The following is a 23,110-nucleotide window of genomic DNA, read 5'->3' as shown; positions in this document are numbered from 1 at the left end:
TGAAATATTTAATAGTTTTTTCTCTGTTTCATTGCTTCATTGTTTTGAACAGTTGTACACAAAGCTCACACGTTCCCCCTGTGCTGTAGCTGCTAAGTTGAGGCTGTTAGGAACACATGTACTAGAAAGGGCTCTAGTGTTCTCAGTAAACAAAAGTAACTTTTCCTTTTGGAGACATTTTGCTGTGCTGAACAGCAGTTTCTGAGGATGCTAAGGGGTGTTTCAATAAAAATTAAAGCTTTTATCCTGATTTCTGTGAACTTCAATGTAGTTTATAGGCAAAACTACAAAATTCAGCTGCTGGGTTGTGCTGCCATTCCACTCTGTTTACTTCTGAGGTTGTTTCCAGTTTGCTGCTTTCTGCTACAGAGATTATTTCAGGTTTTCACTGTTTCATACTGTGTCTCATTATCAAATAAGAATAAATGAAAATTTCTTTGTCAGAAAATACACCCTTGCACCTGTATCCGGGCCTTCTTGGATTTCCAGGATTCATGCAGATCTAGGAAGGTATTTAAGTAAGGTTTTGCTGAAGTCAAAAGTTAATGCCTAGAGGTTTTGGAATTGAGATTTTGGAGTAGCAGCTGCTGTTGCAATTCCAGTGCTTCAGTTCTAGGCATGGATGAGGTGTCATTGTGAGCCGCTTGTCAGCATGGTTTCAGTAAAACAAGTTGGTTACTGTGTAATAAATAATTAGCCAGCTGTCATTGCCTGATCCTCAAACTTGTTTTTTTCCTTGAGGAGCCAAAAGAGGAAGAAATGACAGAGGAAGAGAAGGCAGCTCAGAAGGCCAAGCCAGTTGCCACCACCCCTATTCCTGGCACCCCGTGGTAGGTAGCTGCTCCTGTGGGACTGACGCAGCTGTTGCTGGAACCACCAGGGAGGTTGCTGGGAAGTTAGAACAAGGGATGGTGTGTGAAGAGTGTGCTCTTCGTGTGCTGCTGTCCCCAGCAGTGCCAGGTTCCTCTGGCCAGCGCTGCTCACCCCGTGCCCGTTCTCCTGGCGCTCTGCGGGGTGCGTTGGCTGTTCTGCCTCCCGTGCCTGCAGTCCTGGGGGTCCCTTACCAGGACTTCATATCCCAGCCTCTGCCACCAGTTCCACCTGATCTGGAATGAAATACTGGCCAAAAAAAATTCTTGCCCTGTGCCTTGGGGATCAAATAGCTGCAGCTGCTGGCCAAAACAAGGTTTTTGGGGTTTTTTTTAACTTGGCCCAGAAACTGCTTGGGTGCCCATGGGATGTCATGAGGAAGGTGACTCTTGATGTAATATATGTAAATCATCTCTGTGTGTTTGCATGACAAAGGTAAAAGTCCTGATGGGAAAGGGATACTGTTTTCATTTTAACAGTTTAGCTATCGCTGGTTTTTATTAATGTTTGATACTTAAAACTGTCTGCCTCTAAATTGTCTCTGTGGTTCTTTTATCCCATTGCATAAAAAATTCTGGCAAGATTGTTAGGTTGCTTTTTCTTGTATTTTTTGTGGCATTGAAGAGATGAGGTATGTTTTATCCCAAAATCTAATTCCACTGTCTAAAGTGGTTTTTTTTCAGAGAAGAACTGAGCATCCTCAGGCTCCTGAGAAAAAAAGCATTTTTAAAATTTCATTTTCAATTACAAATTTCAGTTTTCAAATCTGGCAGCAGAGAAAAGCAGCAATTCAGGGTCGCAGTTGGGCAGTGGGAATGTCTGGCAGTCAGTGTAACCTGGGTCTGCCTGTGGCCTTCATGCTTCAGTCTATGAACACAGTAACAAGCCCTCAGTGAGTGAAGGTAATCCAAGCCTTCCTGTCACATCTCCAGGTGTGTGGTGTGGACTGGTGATGAGCGTGTGTTCTTCTACAACCCCACCACCCGACTGTCCATGTGGGACCGACCCGATGACCTCATTGGAAGAGCTGATGTGGACAAAATTATCCAAGAACCTCCTCACAAAAAAGGAATGGAAGAAGGAAAAAAACTTAGTAAGAGCAATCTTACTGCCTTCATAGGAAGCCTAAATATAACTTACCACTTTGCTTTCCAAAGCTTGTAACATTTAAATAAGTGACAGGAATATAAGGACATACTGAAAAGGTGTAGAAATGTGGAATGCAGATTGCAGAGTCCTTTGGGGAAAAGATAACCCATTGAAGAAAGTAGATACTAACAAGGTTAATTGTTTTGCGAAATGCCAACAGGCTGAAAACCCCACAGTTTTTACTGACTGAAAAAAAGGGATTGTGTTTGCTTTGTAAGAAAGAGACCAGAAAAGATTAATCATAATGTACAATGACTCTCACAGAAGAGTTAACTTTGAGATCATCAGTTGGAATAGAGTTTGGAAATAGCTGTCAAGAGCAGAGAATGTTCAAAAGGCTGCTGAGATGAAATGAGATTTCTGTCTGGCCTGAGTTACAGGAAATGGGTCAGGGATGACATGTGGGCTTTGTAGTTGGAGGAGAGCAAAGTGCAGGTAATCAGGTAGATCCAAATGTGCTTCATTAGACTATTTAGCTGGAGTTGCTTTCCCCTAAAAGTAAGAGCTCAGTGTTTGTCATTTTAAATTTCAAGTTGGCTGAAGTCCACCAGTCCTGTCCCCAAATTCCCATAGTGGTACTCTGAAAATGACTGAGAACCACATGTCAGACCACAATTGCTGCACTTGTTGTCCTTGGTTTGTGCATTAGGTTTCACTCATAAGTTTAAAAATTTTCATCAATATAAAATCTAAAGTCTTACTGAAATCTGTTACAGTTAGAGAAGAGCATGAAGCTGCAGAGGAAGCAAATGAAGATGAGCCTATTAAAATAAAAAAGCGCAAGTAAGTTTTTGCTTTTTCAATACCAAGTGATCTGTGTAGGTAAAATAACTGAAGTTTGTTACTTGAGCATGTATGTTGTGTCCAGCAGAGTAGAATGGGAACTGAGAGGGTTGGTGAAGAGAGTCATCAGCTTTCTGCTGCTCAGCAGCTCAGGTATTTGATATTTTCCTGAGATACCTGAGACTCATGCAGAGAGGAAATAGCATATGTTTTGGAAATAATTTGAAATGGAAATAAATGGTGTAAGTTGGTGAATCTGAAGAATATTTTGAGTGTAGTGTGTCTTAAATAGCTTGCTTCTGTTGTTCATTAATTTCTGGGCCCAAGACTTTGTTGTCAAAATAATCCAGCCACCTAGATTTTCATGGTGGTTCCTCTATTTTCACTCTGTTACAAAGGTTTACAAGTTTGGCTTACGTCTTTTGGTCTGGTTTGCCTTTTGGAAGTGGTGTATGAGATATACACGGTGTTTTAAAAGTGGTTTCACCATGTTATTTGTGGTTGTGTCCTCTGAGGGAGGATCATGGAGCTGTTAGCAGTAAGGGCCGGGGGTTTGTTTTGGATGAAGTGCATTTGCTCTTAGTAAACCTAAATCAGCCCACTTCTCCAGAAGCTCTTTGATGGGTGAGGTCTCACCTGAGTCTCAGCGTTTTTGGTGTAGGGATTGTGAGGTGTTCCCAACTGAGCAAACTTCCTTAGTGCCTCACGGCCCACAACAGAAGATGAGAAAATTAGTGCTGTTGATGTAAAATCTACTGCATGTCTGGTGAGACCTTTGAATACAACCAGAGTGTGCTGATTGCTTTGAAGTCATCTGTTGGCACTCAGGTTGCTTGGAATACCTTGGCTCCTGAGCTCTGGGGGTGAAAGCATTCACGTGCACTTCTGAGAATGGCTTTCATGGATTGTAAGCCTGTTCTTCTGGTATGATCAGTGATATCTACCTTGTCCTGGTATGGTTCAGGTTCTGACCTCCAGGGCTGGCATTTTACTTCTCAACTTAAAGTTTATGTTTGGGGTTTTTTTCAGGAAAGATGATATCAAAGACATTGATTCCGAGAAGGAGGCTGCTATGGAGGCTGAGATTAAAGCCGCTCGAGAGAGAGCCATCGTCCCGCTGGAGGCTCGGATGAAGCAATTCAAGGACATGCTGCTGGAAAGAGGGGTCAGGAACCTGTGTGTGTGTGAGGAGAGAGAGAGGGAGGTTCAGATTACAAATGTGTGTGTGTGAGAAGGGAGAGAGGGAGGTTCATGCAGAGGTCTCAGTTCTTGGTGAATTCCAAGCCTGCAACACTTTGTGTGTGGAAACAATCTCATCCTTCCTCTGATCAATGAATGGTCTTGGTACAAGACTCCAGATTTCAAAGAAACTTACAGCAAAGCTTTGATTTCTGTGTAACTGAAATGACAGGGTCAAGACAGATTTCCCCCCCCAGCCCCTCAATTTTTCCCGAAATTAAGTAATTACCTAAGTGGAAACTGCTGTTGAAGATGAATAGGACACACAAACTGGACACATCCTTAATGTCTTTGGAAATGTTCCTACTGAGAAAAGCAGCAACTTCTGCTCTAGTCTGTACAGTCTTATCCTTAACTGGGAGACTTTTTGCTTTTAGTTAACAAAATCTGAAATCTACTCGATGCCAATAAATTTTGATAAATTAGACTAGTTAAATGTAAATTTGGATAGTAACTAAGAAATTAAAGTGGTTCCAGCTGCCTATGGAATACAGCTTCTCAGGGCTTTCTTTTAATGTACGGTTTATTTTTAACATCACACAGCAGTAGTAAATAAGTGTGTATTATCCTTAAGAAGTTTGCAGAGTAAATTGATGTTGAAACTTTCTATGACAGCCTCTGTCATCCATTAGTGATGAAAACTCCAGGATGAGTTTGGTTCCCTCTTTTCATCACATCTTAGTGTTTTCAAGGAAAACTGCACAGCTCCTGTATAATTTGTATATTCGTCTTTGTTTAATTAAAGGTCTCTGCCTTTTCAACGTGGGAGAAAGAGCTGCACAAGATTGTGTTTGATCCTCGTTACTTGCTGCTCAACCCAAAAGAAAGGAAACAGGTAAAAAAAGTCAAATTCACTTCCCATCTAGAGACAACTACTACAGGTGTATCTGAATCCTCAGTCTTTGTTTCTGCAAACCATTCAGACTAATCAGTGCTGCAAGGGATTTTTGTCATGATTAGGGTTTGCCTGGAAATGGAAGAAACCCACAAGGGAAAAGTGTTGATAGTTGCTTTATTTCCTGTTGTTGGAAGGTCGCTTATTTTAACACAGTGGAAGTTGTATGTCTACAGAGCACTGCTGAAACCTGAATGAAATCGTGAGAGTCATCAGTATCGTGTCAAAGTACTGGCATAATAAGTAATCTAGCTATTTTCTTTTAAAAAAGTGTTTAGTGGGAAAACTAAAGTGCATTTTTATTGCTAAGCAAGTTCTCGCTTCAGCAGCTTTTCTTCAAGTGAATGTAGGGAAATGGAAAGCTTTGAGAACATGGGAAGTGTTTGAAACATGGGACCCAGGAAGATGTTAACTGGAGTGTGTAAGAACTTCTTCCTAGGTCTCAGATGATGTGTTAGGTACAGTGCCCTGCATGTGCAGCAGCTTGGATTATTTCCATATTGAAATACAAAGTGTCTAAGATTTCTGCCTCCTCTGTGTTGATTCTGTGGTGAGAGGAAAGGAAAGAGGAGAGAAGGAAAGAAGTGGGATTTTTCCTCCCTCATCCCAAGAACTTCTGTGTGTCAGTTGTGTGTTTGCTGTGGGTGACTGGTGTTTCTGTAGGTGTTTGATCAGTATGTGAAAACCCGAGCAGAGGAAGAACGCAAGGAGAAGAAAAATAAAATAATGCAGGCCAAGGAGGATTTCAAGAAAATGATGGAAGAAGCAAAGATTAATCCAAGGTAGGAGATTCTTTGTGGTTCATGTGCATAAGCTCTACTAGGACGCAGGGTGTTGGGTGGTATTGGGTTGATTAACCTTGTTCAAAATGAGCAAAGAGGAGAAAAACCGTGAGATATTGTTGAAATCTTCCTTTGTCTGCTTGTATTCACCTAATCCATGAAATAATACAACTTGTGATTTATAATGATTTACACATTTATAGTGATTTACATATTTCAAGTTTAAGAAATCCCCAGCATGCTGCCTGGATTGTGAGAAAGGCCTTGGATCCACCACAAGTTTCTTTAATAACCCTGTTTCTTCTTAATAAGTCTCTGAGAAGTACTGGGGAGGTTTCTTGGGCTTGGAGGGGGCTGAAGGGTTGGTTTTCTTGTCACAAACTATGTTGATGATATGATAAAATGTTCTGGTTGCTTTAATACAGCAATGATTATGCCCCCCTCACATTCAGACCCCTGGCAGCAGTAAGAGCGAGGGCATGACAGTGAATGTATGTTCAAGATTTCATTGCTGGCGTTATTTGTTTCACAGCTTCCGCATGTAGAGGTCATGAGATACATGCTTATGTCACCAGATAAACTCCAGAGCGTCCTCTTTCAGCATCTCTTGGCTCATCTGGCATTAATTCTTTTCCAGTGAAATAACAGCTCATTTGTTTCACTTCAGCTCAGTTTTTTCCAGTGACTCGTTTTGGTGACAGTGTTATGGTAACTTTTAAATTGCTTCAGAGCTGACTAATAACTCAGTAGTAGGCTGGAAGACTGGAGGCATGGAAATGCCTTAAGAAACAGTTATGTTAGCTTTAGTACCTTCAGCTTTCAGCATATCTCCAGTGTGTCATGTTGGGACTGATTCTTTACCTGATTATGGGCTGGGGTGGGAAAGAGACTTCCAGCTGAAATACTGTCTTGTTTAATCTTATCCTTTGTCTTCTGGTTTCAGTGTTTGTCTAAAGATATGGCTGTACTTCTGTGAGTGCCAGACTGGTTTTTTATCATCTATCTCAGTCCAACATGCTCAAGAGTTTGTGTTCCACTTCACTTGAGCAGCTCTTGTTCTTCAATCTAGCTGTACATTCACTTTCTAATCCTTTTGAATAAGCTACCAAATTCTCTTCTTGTTTCAATTTACCCTACAGCAACAGTAGGCTGGATTTTCCAAGTCTAATTATTTCCATGCTGTGATGAAAACATTCGTATGATTATAAGTGTCTCACGTATTCTTGGGGCCAGATTTGCATCAGAGCTTGGAAAAAGCACAGTAGTGATTTTTTTCCGAGGTAAGTGGCAGTAATGTACCTACTGCACAGGTTGGAATCTGGCCCTGGAGGTGAGAGAATGGTCAGGGAAACGCTGTGGGATGATGGGTTGAAAGCCCAGTGTTGCTGCCTCTGCCCATAGTGTTCCAAGGGGTTTCAGCTCTGTGTGGTTTAAGCTCAGGCTCCGCAATGTGCACTGCAGGGGGAAGAATTGGTACAGCCAGTGTTCTGTGGGGACTCCTACCAAAGGCTGGTTTTCTTGGTAAACTCTTAGCATGGTTTGGCTGCAAGTGAATGCACCTGAGATTTTTGGTTTCACAGTGAAATACCTGGACAGACTGGTGGCTGAACTGCTAACCCACAGAAAAGAAGAGTTTTGTAGACAACTGAGTTTTTTTTCATTTCTTCTCCTTGGTTGCACTGTAATCTCTCTCTACACCTGCCCCTTCTGCAGGTGGCTGTATCTGAACAAACCAACCCACCCTTGTAAGTCTCTGACAAACACCTCTTGTGTGAGTGCTGACTCCTTTTATAGAGTTCATTGGTCGAGCAACTCTGAAGTGAGACCATAGGATTTGCCTTTTGGGTTTTTTAAGTTGTGCTCTGGCATGTACTGCAGCAGAGGAAATACTTCCCTGCTGAACCTGCCTCCCAGCCCAGACAGCTCTGCCAAATGAGTTCACTTGCCATTTTGTTGCAGAACTACTTTTAGTGAATTTGCAGCCAAGCATGCTAAAGACTCGAGGTTCAAGGCAATTGAAAAGATGAAAGATCGAGAGGCCTTGTTTAATGAGTTTATCACAGCGGCAAGAAAGAAGGAGAAGGAAGACTCGAAGACCAGGGGAGAGAAGGTAAGGGGACTCTTGAGTTCCAGCAGTGTGAGTGGTGTGAGTGAGATGGGACAGAGCCAGTGCTTGGTTTCCCTGAGCCTTCCCCAAGACATGGGCCTGCACTTTCCTAGAAGTGTTACAGGCAAATACTTCAGGGGTGTCCCCCTGGCCTTTCTGAACAATTTCAAGTTTGCAGTTTTACTGACTTTGAGAATATCTAGAACTAAATTTTGATTACCTGTGAAGCTGAGTTTGCTTAAACAATGACACTTGTTTTTTCATTTACCCAAGCAGTAACATTATCTTCTTGGCTGAAGTAATGCTTGATTTTTATTTTTTTTTTTTAATTAAGTTCCTTTATCCTGACACATGAAAAGGAAAAGGAGTCTTACCCTGTTTGGCTGGAACCCCAGAGCTGGTTGTTACCTCTCTGCTCCCTCAGTGGGGGCAGGCAGGACTTGCAATTTCCTGAGGATAGTCTCTTTACGTTTCAAACAGTTCCTTTTCCATCTCAAAGCAGGTACTTAGGGAGGGACTTTTTAATCTTTGAATAAGTAGATCTTATGTATAAACTGCTGCTTATTAGATATAAAGGTCAGCTATGACAGATTAATGAACTCCCAGTGTCACATGCTTGCACTGCTGGTGGTGGGGAGCAGCTCTCCCCCCTGGAGATGGGACATCAAATGGGGTCACCAAAACCTGGGGCCACTTACTGCCACGTCCCTGTGTGTGTGAGAGTGGAGAAGGTCACCTCTGAAGGCCAATCATTTTGGACATGTGGAAGTTTGCAATTTTTATTATGTAGTATGAAATTATTGCAGACTTCCCTACCTGGAATGCTTGCAGGAGAGAGAAGTGCTGGGGGACAGGTCAGATTTGGGGACAGTTTCATTCTTCAGGAAGCTTTGTGTATTTTTAAAATCTGGGTGCTCTGATATAATTTGATTCTGTATTTGATTTTCACAAATGTTGCCTTATCGCTGCTGTTTTCCATAAATGATTGTGCTTTCAGAGGGGAACTGATATTGTTCAAGGCTAGATTTTACATACTGCAGTTTGATTGTGAATATGGAATTTTAAAGCATTTTTGCAGCTTAATAGTGCAGTTGAAGACTTTAAAGAATAAATACTAGTTTTGTTGTTGCATGATTGTTATAAAGTTGAAAAGTTAACAGAAGAGATTGTATTTGTTTGCTTTGAATAATGTGTTTTTTTTCTCCAAAAGCCTTTTGTAACCATTTTATGTATTCTGTTTTATAACAAGTGGATAGACTTTACAGTTATGTGCTGTGCGGCCTGTCAATCAGTTCAGTCTGACAGCTGTCAATCACTGACACGCAAATATTATGGGATTCCCTAGTGAGGAAAGCATTGGTATCTCTGTGTGGTGACTTTAGCCTCCCGCAGTTCCGGTACTTTACATTTTTTTAGTTTTTTTCCTTGTGAAGTGATGAGAGTTGTACCTGCAATGTGTTAACTGCCAAAAAAAAAAGACTTCTAAATACACCTGAAATGTTTTCAGCCTTATTTTCCTTTGATTTTGAAAGTGCTTAAAACATAAAAGAAAATTTAAGGCGTTTAACCTGAAGCTTTCTCAGTCTGTCCAAAATCATTACTTAGGGAGAATCAACTTTACAGAAATCTTTAAGGTAAGGGTTTTAAATTGTATATATAATGTTTGATTTTGCCTCATGGAGCTACGGCTTATGGGATGGGGATGGAGCAGCCAGCTGTTCCAGTCGCTGGTTTTATTCCTGTGCCTGATCTCAGTGAGTAAATCCCGTGCCAACGCTTCTCAGACGGCAGAGAGGAGTAGCGGGGGTTAAGGGTATCAGGGAAGGCACTGTGGGCAGGTAATGGTGACCAAACGGCTCCTGTGCTGGCCAGGACACAGCCTTTTGCCCTGTCCCTGGGGTGAGCTGTGCCAGCAGAGAGCCTGATGTCCCACTTGGCACAGACTGGCCGGAATGTTGGGCTGCACACGCCCTGCACCTCGTGCTGGTGGCTGTGACCCCACATCGGAGTGCTGGGGGATACTTGACTGCCAAGCGAGTCCCTGTGTGCAGACACACAGAACTCACAATCCACAGCTGGGATCTGAAAATGTTACTCCTTGGTGAGATGCTTTAGACTCAATTATTTAAGACATTTTAATCTTCTTTTTAAAATTTAAAGTGAGCTGGGAACACCTGTGCTGTGTACAGGGCACCCGAGTGAAGTGAAAGCTGTGCTTTAGAGCACCAAGGCCTGAAGTGCCATTGGTTCCTGGGGAGGGAATTGGCTGTGCCCTCCTGTCTCCTGCCCAGTTGGGAGCTGGCAGGGCTGCAGCTGGTCCCACTGGCAGCTGCACAGGTGGGCAGGAGCTCCAGAGGGAATCAGGGAATGAGGGGTGCCGCTGGCAGCTCCTGCAGGAGCATCTTCCTGCAGCCCGTGGTGGTGGCCTCAGGTGAAGCTTTGTGTGGCAGTGGTGCCACGGTGCTCCTGGCAGTGTGGCATCTCATCCTGTGGAATACATCCATGCACAGGTGATTTGTGCAAGAGCTTGGGGATACCCTTACCTTAGAGACTTCTGTAGTAAGAGCTGGAAACTCTTTGGTTTCTAACAAATATTTCAAATGCCATGGCTTAGAAAGCTTCATATTTCAAAACTGCATGCATGTTTTATGATGTTTTGAAACAATATTCTTAATTTTAAGATGAATAAACAGTTTGCTTAGCATTTTGTTGAGCTCTTTTAAGATAAAGCAGTAGTCCTGTAGCTGTAGCACAACATCCCACTGGCACTAAGGGGCTGGTCTCTGATGTCTGCTTTACTGTTTTAGTCTCATTTGGTATAGTAAAGAAAGCCTATAGAGCCTTTTATGTTTCTATGTTAATATTTTGAAGAACTAAAAGTGTTGGTGGGCAAGGCTGCAGAATGTTGGTGCTGATCTTCATTCTGTTCCTGCATTCTGTAACTAAACATGTTTTAGAGGATGAGGATGTGCCAGGTCTCTGGCAAGCTGGAGCCTGCTCTGTCCATCTGCTCCCTTCCCTGAGGAACCTCAGTGTTCTGCAGCTAAACTGCTTCTCCTGGTTTCCCTTTTTTAAGGGACGGGGAGGGGAGATGAGTAGCAAGTAACAGCCAGTTCTCCTCCTGGATTTTGGGTTTTTAATTTGTGTGCCATGAAGCCATGTTGAGTTTGTGGCCCAGCAGGGTGTGGGGTGCTGTGGAGGCAGAACCCTTTGCCCTGCCCGCAGAGCCCTCGAGCATCCCCTGGCCCCAGCGAGCAAGGCAACCCAGCCCCTTGCCTCTGCTTTGGGGCGGGGGAGGCTGAAATGCCAAAGCAGCCTGCCAGGGAGTGCACGGTGAGCTAAGAGCTAAAGTGCAGCAGGGACAGGGAGATCATCTTCCCCAGAAATCATGCTATCTAATAAAGGCACAGTAGTTGCCCTTACAGCCGATGGTTCTGGGACTTTGGATGAAAACATGTTGCTAGTTGTGTTGAAATAAAACCTGCTATGATTGATCCTCTGCCAGCCCTTGCAATGGCTGTTGTTAGGACAGGAACATAACATGCCATTTCCAACTGACAAAGTAGAGTAAAACATTTTTTTTTCAAGCTTTTATAGAAATGTGCATGTCCATCCTAAATATAATTTACTTAATTACCATATGCAGATAATTCTTTATTGATTAGATCCATCTTAAGACATTGCTCTTTGCTGGCAGATCCAAGCATTTACCTCTGTTAATTGTACACCTGGAGGATGAATCCATAAACACCTGATTTCTCTAGAACCCTGTTTCAAGCTGCATGGCCTCTGGAGTACTGATATGCAAAATGCTATCATGCAGCATCAGTAACTTGTTGATTTGACTTATATATAAAAGCTCAAAAACAAGCTTAAATTGGAGTAAAGTAATAAAGAGTGGTGTTGGTGGATGATTCTTTATAGAGTTCATCTTCGATGTAGCAGATCACCTAAATGTATCTGCTTTGGCAAAATTGTCTCAAGGAACAGTGAATTTGGGCTGCAGTTGTGACTAAATTCAGGGTTTTAGTGATTGCTCTAAATTGCAATGGTATGTAATGTTAATGTGATCCCTCTGATGAAGGTAAGTCGACTCCTTTTTTCATAAGAGCAAACTGTGGGATATTAAAGTGTCTTTCTCAAGTGTTGCTTTTGTTTCTGTCTGTATAACAGATCAAAATGGACTTCTTTGAGCTGCTGGCAAACCACCACCTGGACAGTCAGTCTCGCTGGAGCAAAGTGAAGGACAAAGTGGAGACTGACCCACGGTACAAGGCGGTGGACAGCTCCTCACAGAGGGAGGACCTGTTCAAGCAGTACATCGAGAAAATAGCCAAGGTCGGCGGGGAGCGCTGGGAGCGTGGCTGAGGGTGTGCTGTGGGCAGACTGATCTGTGCTGAAGACAATTCCATACCAGGGTTACTGTAGCAGTGCCCCAGAATGGCAGCTTGGAACTTAGAAGTTCTGTCCCTGGTGGGATGTTTTGTGGGACCTGTGTGCACACACACGCACGGTATCTGGGAGAAGTTACACCTCAAAGATTTCTGTGAAGTCACTGGTGCTAAAAATGGCCGTGAAACTGCAGAAGCTACAGACACCACATTGATTACTTCCTCCTAGGATGGGCTACAGATGGGCTGTGATTTTCCCTATCAGCTGAGCTGCCTTCAGGGATATGTGTTCATACTCAATTCCTTCACTGCTGCTTCCGTCTTAATCCAATATTCCTACCTTTCTCTTCCAGGCAATTAATGGTTGAGAATGTAAAACTGAGCCAACAAACAGTGAGCCCCTTGGCCTCTTATTCAGAGTGTGTCGCTGGACACAGCTCCTGGGAATAGTTGTTCTGTGACCAGACTTGTCTCTCCCCCATGTAAACCCTGTAATGCGTCAGCGTGGTTCTTGAAGCAAAATTTCGTAATCCATGGATCCCAAATCCCTTTAAGGTGTTTTGTTCTGAGCTGCCTTTAGTTTGATAGCCCTTTAATTCACTTTCTAGTGAAAAGTGTTGTTTTTATTGAGAAAAGTTTGTTCTTGAATTTCAGAATTTAGATTCTGAGAAAGAAAAGGAGCTGGAGCGACAGGCGCGCATCGAGGCAAGTCTGCGGGAGCGCGAGCGGGAGGTGCAGAAAGCTCGCTCGGAGCAAACCAAGGAGATCGATCGGGAGCGGGAGCAGCACAAGCGGGAAGAGGCCATACAGAACTTCAAAGCACTGCTGTCGGACATGGTGAGGCACAGACAGGCGCCTCGGCTCGTCAGGGCGGGCTTTAGCTGGTTGGTGCTCCCTGGAAAAGTCTTCTGGCGTTTGGAGTTCCAGCTCCAAACGGGTGGAATCCCACTAAGGGTTTTGCCTTGGTTGGAAGAGAAGGCTGTGAATTTAGGGCTCTCATCCAGAGGGTGCTCTCTGGGCTGCAAGCAGGGCACTGCAGAGCTCCTGGTGTCTCTGGAAATAGTAATCTCAGAGGCTCCCTTTCCAAGCACTCCAGTGAACACAGGGTGTTGTGCACAGAGGAGGAAGGAAAGGAGGGTGCTTGGATTTTCTGGTTTTGAGAATGCTCAGCCAGGTCAGCAGGACCTCTCTGTCTGCTCCGAACCAATGCAGGGGGATTCCTTCTGCCACTGCCTGTTCAGTGTTTGTGGGGAACCTGCTACAGTCTCTTCTCAAAAGCTGAGGGTTTATCTTTTATTTTAACCTTAACTTCAAACAAGATAAAAAAAATAAGCATATACTAGGGTGATGATAATATATTGATTTCTACAGTGAACTGTAGAAAAACTTGTTTAAAAACGAATCATCTTTGGCTCAGGTGCGTTCTTCAGATGTGTCCTGGTCTGACACCAGGAGGACTCTGCGCAAAGATCACCGCTGGGAGTCAGGGTCCCTGCTCGAGAGAGAGGAGAAAGAGAAGCTCTTTAATGAACACATTGAGGCACTTACCAAAAAGAAGAGGGAACATTTCAGGCAACTTCTGGATGAAACTTCAGCGGTGAGAGCTGTTGATGTTCAAATTGACAGTCTTTGCAGCCCACTGGGTTTTCCGTTTTTCTGTCCCACAGTCTGATTGGTTTGGCTTTATTTCCAGGGCCTCTTTGCTTCCTCACTCTCTTTTCTCCTTCGTAACAAAATTTGTGCATTACATTTCCTTACCTGCTTATCTGGAGTGTTACTTTGATTGAACATGCAGTTAATTTACATACAAACTTCTAATCAGTGATCTTTTCAGCTTCTTTTTATTTCTTCAGTACTGAGTTACTTGATACTCTTCCCTGTCTGGCTCTTTCAGATACTCAGGGTTTTTGCCTTAATGGCTATCAGTACGGTCCTACCCAGTTCATCTGTTCTGATGTTCTCCTGCTGAACCTGAACTTTTACTCTGCTCATGCTGTGGAATGCATCCCTGATTCTGTGCATTAGGGGTTTTGAGGTTTCCTCTTTTTTAGTTCTGTGCCAACTTCAGGCAGCTTTCATTTAACCTGGAGGTTTTTACCTGATTTTTAATGCATTAGTTACTTCAGTTTAGAGGCAAGTTTTCTGCAGGTCATTTTTAACACTATATATATAACTGTACTAGAAAAAGACTTTGGAAAGTAAATTATATTTGGAGGACCTTGATCTGAAAATACCATCTCAAAATATGAAAGAAGAATCACTATGTAAAATCAACTCATTTGAAAAATACAAATGTAATGGTATAAATAATCAGAACCCAACACTTAACAGCAACTTCTTCAGTGGACTTGGGATATATTTAAAGGCTTCAGAGGTTAGTGGTGTTTGCATTCCATATTCTTAGAATTTAATTTATTTTTAATTTAACTATTTTTGCTTCTTTTGAAAGATAACTTTAACATCAACATGGAAGGAAGTGAAAAAAATCATTAAAGAAGATCCAAGGTGCATTAAATTCTCTTCGAGTGACAGGGTAAGTGGTTTATATTGCTCTTGCCAACTTCCAGTCTGGTGCAGGGTACAGAGAAGTGAGTTGGTGGCTGCTGCACTGCAGTGGGTTCAGCTCTGTGTGGACATGGCGCTAGTAGTTAAATATAATTTTAAAAAATTTAAAAATGTATAAGGCAAGGAAAAGTAAAATTAACATGTAATTATTGCTGGTGTTGAGTGTGTTCACTTGCAGGAAGTACTGGAGCTGCATTCAGTGGTTTATGTTTATCTTTCACCTTTCAGAAAAAGCAAAGAGAGTTTGAGGAATACATCCGAGACAAATACATCACTGCCAAAGCCGACTTCCGGACGCTGCTCAAGGAGACCAAATTCATCACTTACAGGTGGGGAGTGTGATGCTAGTGCAGGACTTGGCTTTTATTGTGCTTTGCCGTTCAAACAGCAGCAAACTGATGTCTGTTTTTTCCTAGCACAAGTTGATGTCTAAGTTACTCAAGTCTTTCATGGTGCTTAATTTACACAGCCAAGTGTAGGCAAGGAGCCTGTGTTTTCTGTGCCCAGAGCACTGTTACATGCCCAGTCCCAACCTAACATGACATCTTTCTAGCTCAGAAGATGCCACGTCCCTGCACCCTTCTCTGGCTGTCCTGTCCCTTGGCTCCCTGTGCTTCCTTACGGTGGGGCAGCGTGCCCGAGGCCGAGGGGGTTCCGGGGCTCCCCGCCTCCACCCTGCTCCACTGGTAATTCTCACGCTTGCTTTCAGATCCAAAAAGCTGATCCAGGAGTCCGATCAGCACCTGAAGGATGTAGAGAAGATCCTGCAGAACGACAAGCGGTACCTGGTGCTGGACTGCGTGCCCGAGGAGCGGCGCAAGCTCATCGTGTCCTACGTGGATGACCTGGACCGGCGCGGGCCTCCCCCGCCCCCCACCGCCTCCGAGCCCACGCGGAGAACAACGAAATAGTTACGGAATGCTCCTAATCCAAGGGTGTCTGTTAAATCCAAACGCTTGCATGAGCCATCTGTCAGGTTACACACATCCATTGCCGTGAATATATTCAAACATCTGAGGAGCAGAGGCAGAAGCAGCATTAGTGAACATAAAATGATCTCTGGGGGGAAAACCACCAACAACAAAAACCCACATTAAACATATTTATGAGTTAATTGGAGCATGACTGACAAATCCCAGGCTGTGGGCTGTTCGGTGACTGTGGGTCTCGGGGCGGTGTGTGTGAGGTGTGGGTGTCTGGTGCCTGGGGCTTTCCTCTCAGCAGTGTCCTACATGTGAGTCCCAAGGGTGCTCATGTGGTTTGAGCGTGTCCTACATGTGTGCCACCAGCTGCCTTCTGGCTCCCACAGTCCGTGGCTGAGGAGGTGACACGCCTCTGGTAGCTTAAATCTCTGATCACTGACAGCCTGCTCTGGAAGCACCAGTCCCAGTTCTCTGCCTCCACCCTTGGGAATGGAACTAAATCTGTTAGAGCTGAGTGGAGAACAGGGACTTGGAGACCAAACCAGGTTTATTCACAGGCTGCTCTGTTCCTCCACAGCCATCAATTTGCAGCAGTCAGGTTGCTCTGCCCAAGTGAAGTTCTGTCTAATGAGTTTTGCTCGAAGCTGGAAATCCCAGAGGTGACCGAGCAGGCCAGGACGGTTGTATAAACACATTTTTATTTACGATAAAGTGATCTTTACATACTTCTGGGTTAGACTGTGCATACCCCCTCTGGGCAATTCTTGTAAACTATACTCCTGTTTTGAATGTTAAACTTGTGTTTCTAAAGTTTAATTTTGAAATGTTGGGATTGTTCAGTTTATGTATTTGAACTACAATAAACCAACCCTTTTTATATATGGATTGTACAGGCCTAATCCCAATTTCTGTTGGATTTTGTTGGACTTGTGAATTTATGAGTAAAGCAAACGACTGAAGTGATACTGCCTACATTCTTGGCTGTGTTTGGCAGAACAGGGCCTGTGGCTCTGAGCAGTGTGGGGTCAGCATGTGGGCAAGCGGGGTGAGCAGAATGATTTTCCAGTTTAGTTCTTTTGTCTGTTGCTTAAACATGAGCTGGTGGGGTTTTCAGAGCCAGCTGCTTTCTGCTCCTTGTGGTTCCATGTCTCTCTTGCTCTGAGAGGAAGAATGGACTCCTTCCCCACCCTGACGAGTGATTTCTTGTCAGCAGTTGGTGTTGGGGGCCGGGGCCAGGACTCGCAGGCTGAGTACCAAGAGAGAGGGGTTGTTTGACAAAAATTGAGACAGCCCAGGGGGAACTTGTGCTGCTGACAGTGGAATGTGGTGCTCTGTGGTTCTCCTAGTGACAATGTACACCCTAAAGTCAGGGCAAGTGTCCCTCCCCTCTTGGGCAGCTGCTAATTAAGGGCTGCTGTTTAAATTTATGACCAGCAGCAGCCCAGAATGAGGGCAGTGACTGGGGAGGGGCCGGCAGCTCCTTCCAGGGCTGTTACCAAGTACCGAGGTTTGTCCTGTGCAGTGGGGGACCTGCAAGTGCTCCCACTCCCACATTACACAGCGCCCCATTGTTCCTGTTCCGGGCCCTCAGAGGGACCCAGAACCCCTGGGGTCTTGGGGATCCCCTGGTCGCCCCTCATCAGCAGAGCCCTGGCAGCCACCCTCAGCCCAGGAGCCTTTAGACACTGCAGAGGCACCGTCCCCTGCACGCGAGAGGCACAACAGCCATGGACTCCACACACACACGTTTGGGACAACTTTACTTCTGACACCGCAGCGCAGGCTTTCCTTACAGAACCAAAAAAGAGCATTTTCTTATAAAATGGTTCATTTACTCTTGCTATTTTATTTTACCATTTCATTTTAAAAAAAAGTTACTCCTGAAAGCCATCCCTTGGAATAAATCCGTAAGCCAGTGCACGTTGTTCTTCCTTTGGGATGGCTCCTCCGAAAGTGGCGCGGGGGGCCCCTGCCTCCAACCAGCTCCTGGTTTTCCGCGCAGTCCGTGAGCTCTGTGGGTGTGTAGCAGTTCCTATCCCTGGTTGGGACATGCCGTGATCCTCATGGTGCCCGCAGAGAGGCTGTCCCAGGGGATACCTGGCCCTCGGTGACTCGTGTCCCTGAAGGCCTTGGGTGCTGGGGGTGCCAGCTGCCCCCACGGGAGGGATGGCAACAGGGTCACCCTTGTGGAGCCACTGCCAAAGTGACGGTGTTTAATTTTGTAATTGACTTCATTTGCTTCTTGCTGCAGGAGCTGTTTTCAGATTTACAGAAAATCCAGTCAATCTTTTTTTTATTGAACAGTTGCTCAAGTAAAGAGGGACCTGACCAATCTGTACAGTAGAAAGAGGCAGCCTCGCCATGCAAAGAGTTACTGGTTTTATTATGATTATCATTGTTATTATAATGTAGGACTGCAGACAGCCTCTCTCTGACGCTGTCAGGGGCTAACAGCAATATACAGTTGGATTCTTTTTTAGGTCATAAATTAGCAACTTTTACTTTATCTTTAAAAAAATTGAATAAATAAATAAATTAATTAAAAAAGAGAGAGAGAAAGAGAGAGAGAGAGAGTCAGTCACGACATGCAAGAGCTCACAACAGAACGAGGAAAATGACCAAAGCAAAGCCCAGAACTGCAGCAGAGCCCAGGGTTGGTTTGGTTTGCGATCAATGCAGGTCGGAAGCATCGTTTATAAAGGTATTTCATATACCAAAGAAGGCACCACAGTATCTACAAAGCCAAATCCTCAGGAGGGTTCTGGGGGTTGGGGGGGCAACCTGGCTGGAGCAGACATGTCTGGGGGTGCAGCACATCCCCCCCCCTTAAGCCTGTCCATTGCAAAACTGAACTTTTCCATTTTGTTTGGTTTTGCTGTCTCTGTTGGTGAAACACAAAATAATTGTAATAAAAAGACAAATGTGGAAAATGGCAAAGGGAGGCAACATTCCAATCTTCAACACAACAGGTGGAATATTTCTGGGATCAGGTTTAAAGCAACTGGAGTGGGACCACTGCCACCAGAGCTGGCCAGAGGCCACAGTGTGTTACCCCATCAATCCCTTCCCCAGCCGACAGCCCCCTCCCCATCACCCCCTCAGCCATCGGCAGAGGGTCACTGCCTGGGGACACGGGACAGCCAGGCCTGACATCCTCACACTGCCCTGCAAGAAGTCTCAGCTCTCCCCATGTAAATCTGGTGTCTGGGGGGTGCCCCCAGTGGCCCCTGGGCCGGGGTGCCCCAGTGCTCCTCTGCACAACCGCAATCTGCAGAGCAGGAACTGAACAAAGAACAGGAGGGAAAGGAAAACAAAAAAAGAAAGAAAGAAAGAAAGAAAGAAAAAGAGAAAAAGAAAGAAAGAAAGAAAAGGAACAGTTGAAACTGTGTGTTTACTGGTATCAGTACATGAGACTCCTAAAGAACACCTGGTCCTCCTAGTTAACCTTGTCCTGGAATATGTACAGGTTGTTCGTGGCTGCCACAGCGATGATGTTCTCGGAGGGGTGCCAAGCTGTGTGCAGGATCTTTTTGCTAAAGTCCAGACTGTCCACGCTGATCTCGTCTTTCCTGCGCTTTCCACCCACGCAGACCTTGCGAGGTTTGAGGATGGCACGGGGTTTGCTGTTCTCCCGCGATGCCTCCAGCGTCACATCGCGCTTGGTGTTGCGGTCGAACATGCGGAAGAAGTTGTTGTAGGAGCCGGTCATGATGACACTGCAACAGGGAAGGGCAGATGATTTTCACACCTTTTCAGAGGCAAACTGCTGGTGACCAGAGGCAGACTGAACATTCAGAGGCATAATGAGATTTGGGTAAGCGTTAGAATTTGTCTCAGGCCTAGTTGTGCCTTGTCAGCTCACTCTGACAGCTCAGACAAAAAGCCAGGACAGCCCTGCCAGGGGCTTACACACTTCCTGCCTCCCAGCTTGGTACGAGTCACACCTGGATACTCATTATCCCCAGATTTTGGCAATCTGGAGCTAAACCCATTACCACCTTCCTCCAGCTGTGGGTGACAGAGAGGCAGAACTGATTCTGTCCAGGAGAGAGCGGGACCCTCAGACGTCCCCACCTGTGTAGAGGCTGCAGGTGTGGATGGTCCCTGCTGCACCTCTCCAGACCCCACACCCAGCCAAAGGTCAGGGAATGGGCTGCCAAGGGGCCCTGGGACCCCTTGGGCCAAATCAAAGCGAGCATCCCTGGGCTGAACGCAGCCACGCCGCCACATGCTCACCTGTCAGACCCGTTCCAGACGCACTCGAACTTGTCAAAGATGCAGTCGTTCTCGTAGAGCGAGCAGAGCTTGCTCCGCAGGTAGTCGTGGACCTGCCAGTGGGAGGGACAGGATGAGGCCCCCACACTGATCAGCACAACCCTGGGACCAGCAGACTCAGCCTGGTTCACTGGGGGCTGGCACACGCAGCCCAGCCCCACACTTGCCACAGCCAAGCTGGCAGCCCTGGGCACTGCTGGCATCCTGTGCCCACAGCTGCCATTCTTCTCCAAGCACCTCCAGACGCACTCTGCACATGGCTTGGGCACCACAGGCAGTGCCACGGGACATTCCCTGGCAAAGGGTGACAGTGACAGGGCTACTGCTCTGCACAAGGCCTCCCCCCTGGCTCTCCCAGCTGCCAGCACCTGAGCTTCCTCTCCTCACCCACCCCCAGCCAGGGGCCATGGTGACAACTCACCAGGCCACTCAAGCCCACATTTAACAACTGTTTGCTTTCCACCATCTACCGGCATAAAGCTCCCACACATCAGGTGCATACCCGCCGCTCCTGCCACTGGCCCAGAGTGTGGCTCAAGAAGGAACTCAGTGGGTGCCCCACTGCTGCATGCACCTGGCTGTGCCACACTCACCTGGTAGGTCTCAATGGGCCGGTTCTCCATGTTCAAGTCCCACACCTTGACAGTGAGGTAGTCCCGGGTCATGATGTACCTTCCACTGTGGCTGAATTTGACATCAGAGATTGAGGAGATGATCTCAGAAAAAAATGACCGGTTACTTGGGTCTTCAGGCTCTTCAAAAACTGTGCAGAAGTAAACAAGCCCCAGTATCAGCTGAGGCAGCAGCTCCCTGATCTCAGCCAGGCACCTGCCACCCTGTCCCAGCACCACAGGAAGCTTCTGGGAGGGAGCACTCACACAGTGCCATACCCAGCACCCAGCTGTGCTTAGGTTTATCAACCCCTCACCAAGCCCTGGGGCTCCAGTATAGTGGGAAAAATTTATGTGGGCACTTCAGACATTATCTCTACAATGCAGAAAAGGCACTGCCCACAGCAGGACCCAGAGCTGCAGCCTTTCATCACTGGCAGAAACCTGGAGGCTTTTTCAATAGAAAAAGTGATAGCAACAAAAAAAATAAAGACCTCAGGCAGCCAGAAAGCGGCTGAACCCAGGATGTGTCTCTGTTGCTCTTAACAGGTCAGTCACTTGTGAGGGCTCCATCACTGGGTGCCTCTGGGAATGGGCAGCAAGGCCATGGCCACCTGCTCCACTGTGGGATGTGTGGACCCTTCTGGGCCCTTGCACTGGCAGCAGCAGGGGCTCTGCTGGCACTGGGGTCCCAGCACACAGGCAGTGCCATGACCAGGGTCCCAGCACGCACACAGACACAGAGGAGATGCCAGGGTGGGGGTCACAGCCCACAGCTGGTGCTGCCCAGTCCCTGAGTGCGTCTGTGAACCAAAGCCAGTGGCCGGGCAGGGCAGGAGCTTGGGGCAACTATTTTTGCTTTGGGCTGAAGGCTTTTGTGTGGCTTTGCTCCTGCTGCAGAAGCAGATCTGGGCTGCTGAGCTCATGGAAAGGATTTCTGAGCACTAATTCTCTCTTACACAACAAACCTACTTTCTCTGGCACTGAGCGGGTGCTGCCCTGCCCATACCAGCTGCCTCTGCCAGCTCCCTCCTTCCTTCCTTCCTTCCCAGCTCCCTCTCCAAGGGGAGCAGACTGAACCCTGAGATGGCCTGAAAGGCTGCACTGTCTGTGGGATGATCCTGCTGCTCAGGGGCTGCTGGCCTTTCTGCCTTGTGCCCGTGGATCAGCAGCGTGGCTGGGGTTCATCCAAAGGCAGCACTGTCAGACACGTACAGGGAGGACGGATTGTGGTAGGGACACTCCTGCAATGTCAGAGGGTGAAGCTGCAGCTCTCCGTTACCTGACCACAGCAGCTTATTTCTACCCAAAGCTGAAGATGCTTTCAGCAAAGAACAACCGTCCAGCAGCACTGCAGCACCGCAGACAGCAGGGCAAGGAGGAAGAGGAGCAGGTCCTGGGGGAAGGGGGCTGTGCCTTGAGCCTGCAGTTCAGGAGCTTGGCAGGTACAATCACAAGTGGCTCTTCAAAAAAACAAGTGGAAAGCCCAAAGCCTTTTGCTATGAGGAAATAACTGCAGAACCCCAACAGGGCTTTTCCTCACTTTTCCATATCCTTTCCAAACAGGATTGCTTTTGCTAGCATTATCAGCTGCTTCTGTAATCCCACATCATTGCCTCTGAGTCTGTCTCCAGCACTGACAGCTCAGCAGTGGCTGCACATTGACATCCCCACGACCCCTTGGACCCAAAATATCACTGTGGTGGTTTTAACCTGCTCCCCCAAAGGTGTGGGGCCAAGACTCAGGGGAAGGTGCTCCTCTCGGGGACAGGCAGAGGTGTGTGAGGGTGAGTGGCCATGGGGACTGCAGCCTGGCACACCAGGGGGAGAAGGGGACAAGGTGCTAGGGCAGACCCAAGCCCAGGCAGGTCTCCATACTCCCTTTTTTGTTCTTTTTTAACGCAGGGGGCCCGTGGCGGCCACACTCACACTTGGCGTGGCGGTCGCAGAGGGCAGCGGTGCGCATGTCGCACAGGCGGATGGTGCCCTTGCTGCTGCTGTACACGAAGGTGTTGCAGTGGTGCGGGTGGAACTCAGCGGCCGTGATCACCTCGGTCAGCTCCTCCATGTTGGCCGGCTTGATGTCCACGATGTCTGGCAGGGCTGGTCAAGGAGCCCATACAGCCCAGCCCAGACCCTGCGCCCCTCCTGCTGATGTCCCTGGGCACCGGGGCTTCCCCTCACCCCCTGCAAGCCGTGTGTCCTGGGCAGGCACCACCACCGTGCGCAAACCGCAGCATGGAGTGGGACCAGCTCACAGCAGCACAGGGGAAAGCCAACATTCCGCATGTCTTCTGCTAAGCTGGGAACCCCAGCTCTGGTACCACAGCTGGGAGACCCTCTGTGGGGCATGAGACCTGATCTGCTCACCCACCCCAGGCCTCAGTAAATGCCTTTTAGTGCAACATTGTGGCATGGTGAGTAACCACACTGAAAACACCAACGGCAGCAAAGCCCAGGGCACAACAACCAACAGAAAACTCCCAAGTCCCTCGAGCCATGTGAATTCCCTGCGGTTTG

At 46.6% G+C, this 23,110-nt stretch overlaps 2 protein-coding genes across 6 annotated transcripts in view; one reads left to right on the top strand and one right to left on the bottom strand.

The window, feature by feature from the left end:
• TCERG1 (transcription elongation regulator 1) overlaps window positions 1–16,589 on the top strand; it is a 30,528-nt gene extending 13,939 nt beyond the window's left edge. For 3 of the 4 annotated variants that reach the window (XM_082291627.1, XM_082291625.1, XM_082291628.1), the window contains 13 exons: window positions 742–830; window positions 1,803–1,963; window positions 2,736–2,802; window positions 3,832–3,967; window positions 4,787–4,876; window positions 5,600–5,718; window positions 7,678–7,828; window positions 11,999–12,163; window positions 12,871–13,053; window positions 13,634–13,813; window positions 14,666–14,749; window positions 15,010–15,110; window positions 15,491–16,589. In XM_082291627.1, the coding sequence (XP_082147753.1) occupies window positions 742–830; window positions 1,803–1,963; window positions 2,736–2,802; window positions 3,832–3,967; window positions 4,787–4,876; window positions 5,600–5,718; window positions 7,678–7,828; window positions 11,999–12,163; window positions 12,871–13,053; window positions 13,634–13,813; window positions 14,666–14,749; window positions 15,010–15,110; window positions 15,491–15,692 (1,728 nt within the window). In that variant the 3' untranslated portion in view covers window positions 15,693–16,589. The remainder of the gene's footprint in view (window positions 1–741; window positions 831–1,802; window positions 1,964–2,735; window positions 2,803–3,831; window positions 3,968–4,786; window positions 4,877–5,599; window positions 5,719–7,677; window positions 7,829–11,998; window positions 12,164–12,870; window positions 13,054–13,633; window positions 13,814–14,665; window positions 14,750–15,009; window positions 15,111–15,490) is intronic. The other variant, XM_082291626.1, reaches the window with a different exon arrangement.
• Window positions 16,590–19,140: 2,551 nt separating this feature from the next.
• The window catches only part of PPP2R2B (protein phosphatase 2 regulatory subunit Bbeta), a gene marked incomplete at both ends in the record, with an annotated part of 63,257 nt that continues 59,287 nt past the window's right edge, over window positions 19,141–23,110 (bottom strand). For both annotated transcript variants that reach the window (XM_082291222.1, XM_082291223.1), the window contains 4 exons: window positions 19,141–19,420; window positions 19,941–20,032; window positions 20,573–20,742; window positions 22,520–22,684. In XM_082291222.1, the coding sequence (XP_082147348.1) occupies window positions 19,141–19,420; window positions 19,941–20,032; window positions 20,573–20,742; window positions 22,520–22,684 (707 nt within the window). The remainder of the gene's footprint in view (window positions 19,421–19,940; window positions 20,033–20,572; window positions 20,743–22,519; window positions 22,685–23,110) is intronic.

This window comes from Coloeus monedula (genome assembly GCF_965178545.1).
Source record: "Coloeus monedula genome assembly, chromosome: 15".
NCBI lineage: Eukaryota > Metazoa > Chordata > Aves > Passeriformes > Corvidae > Coloeus > Coloeus monedula.
Note: the sequence above shows the minus strand (reverse complement) of the source record. Positions and strands in the feature narration are given on the sequence as shown.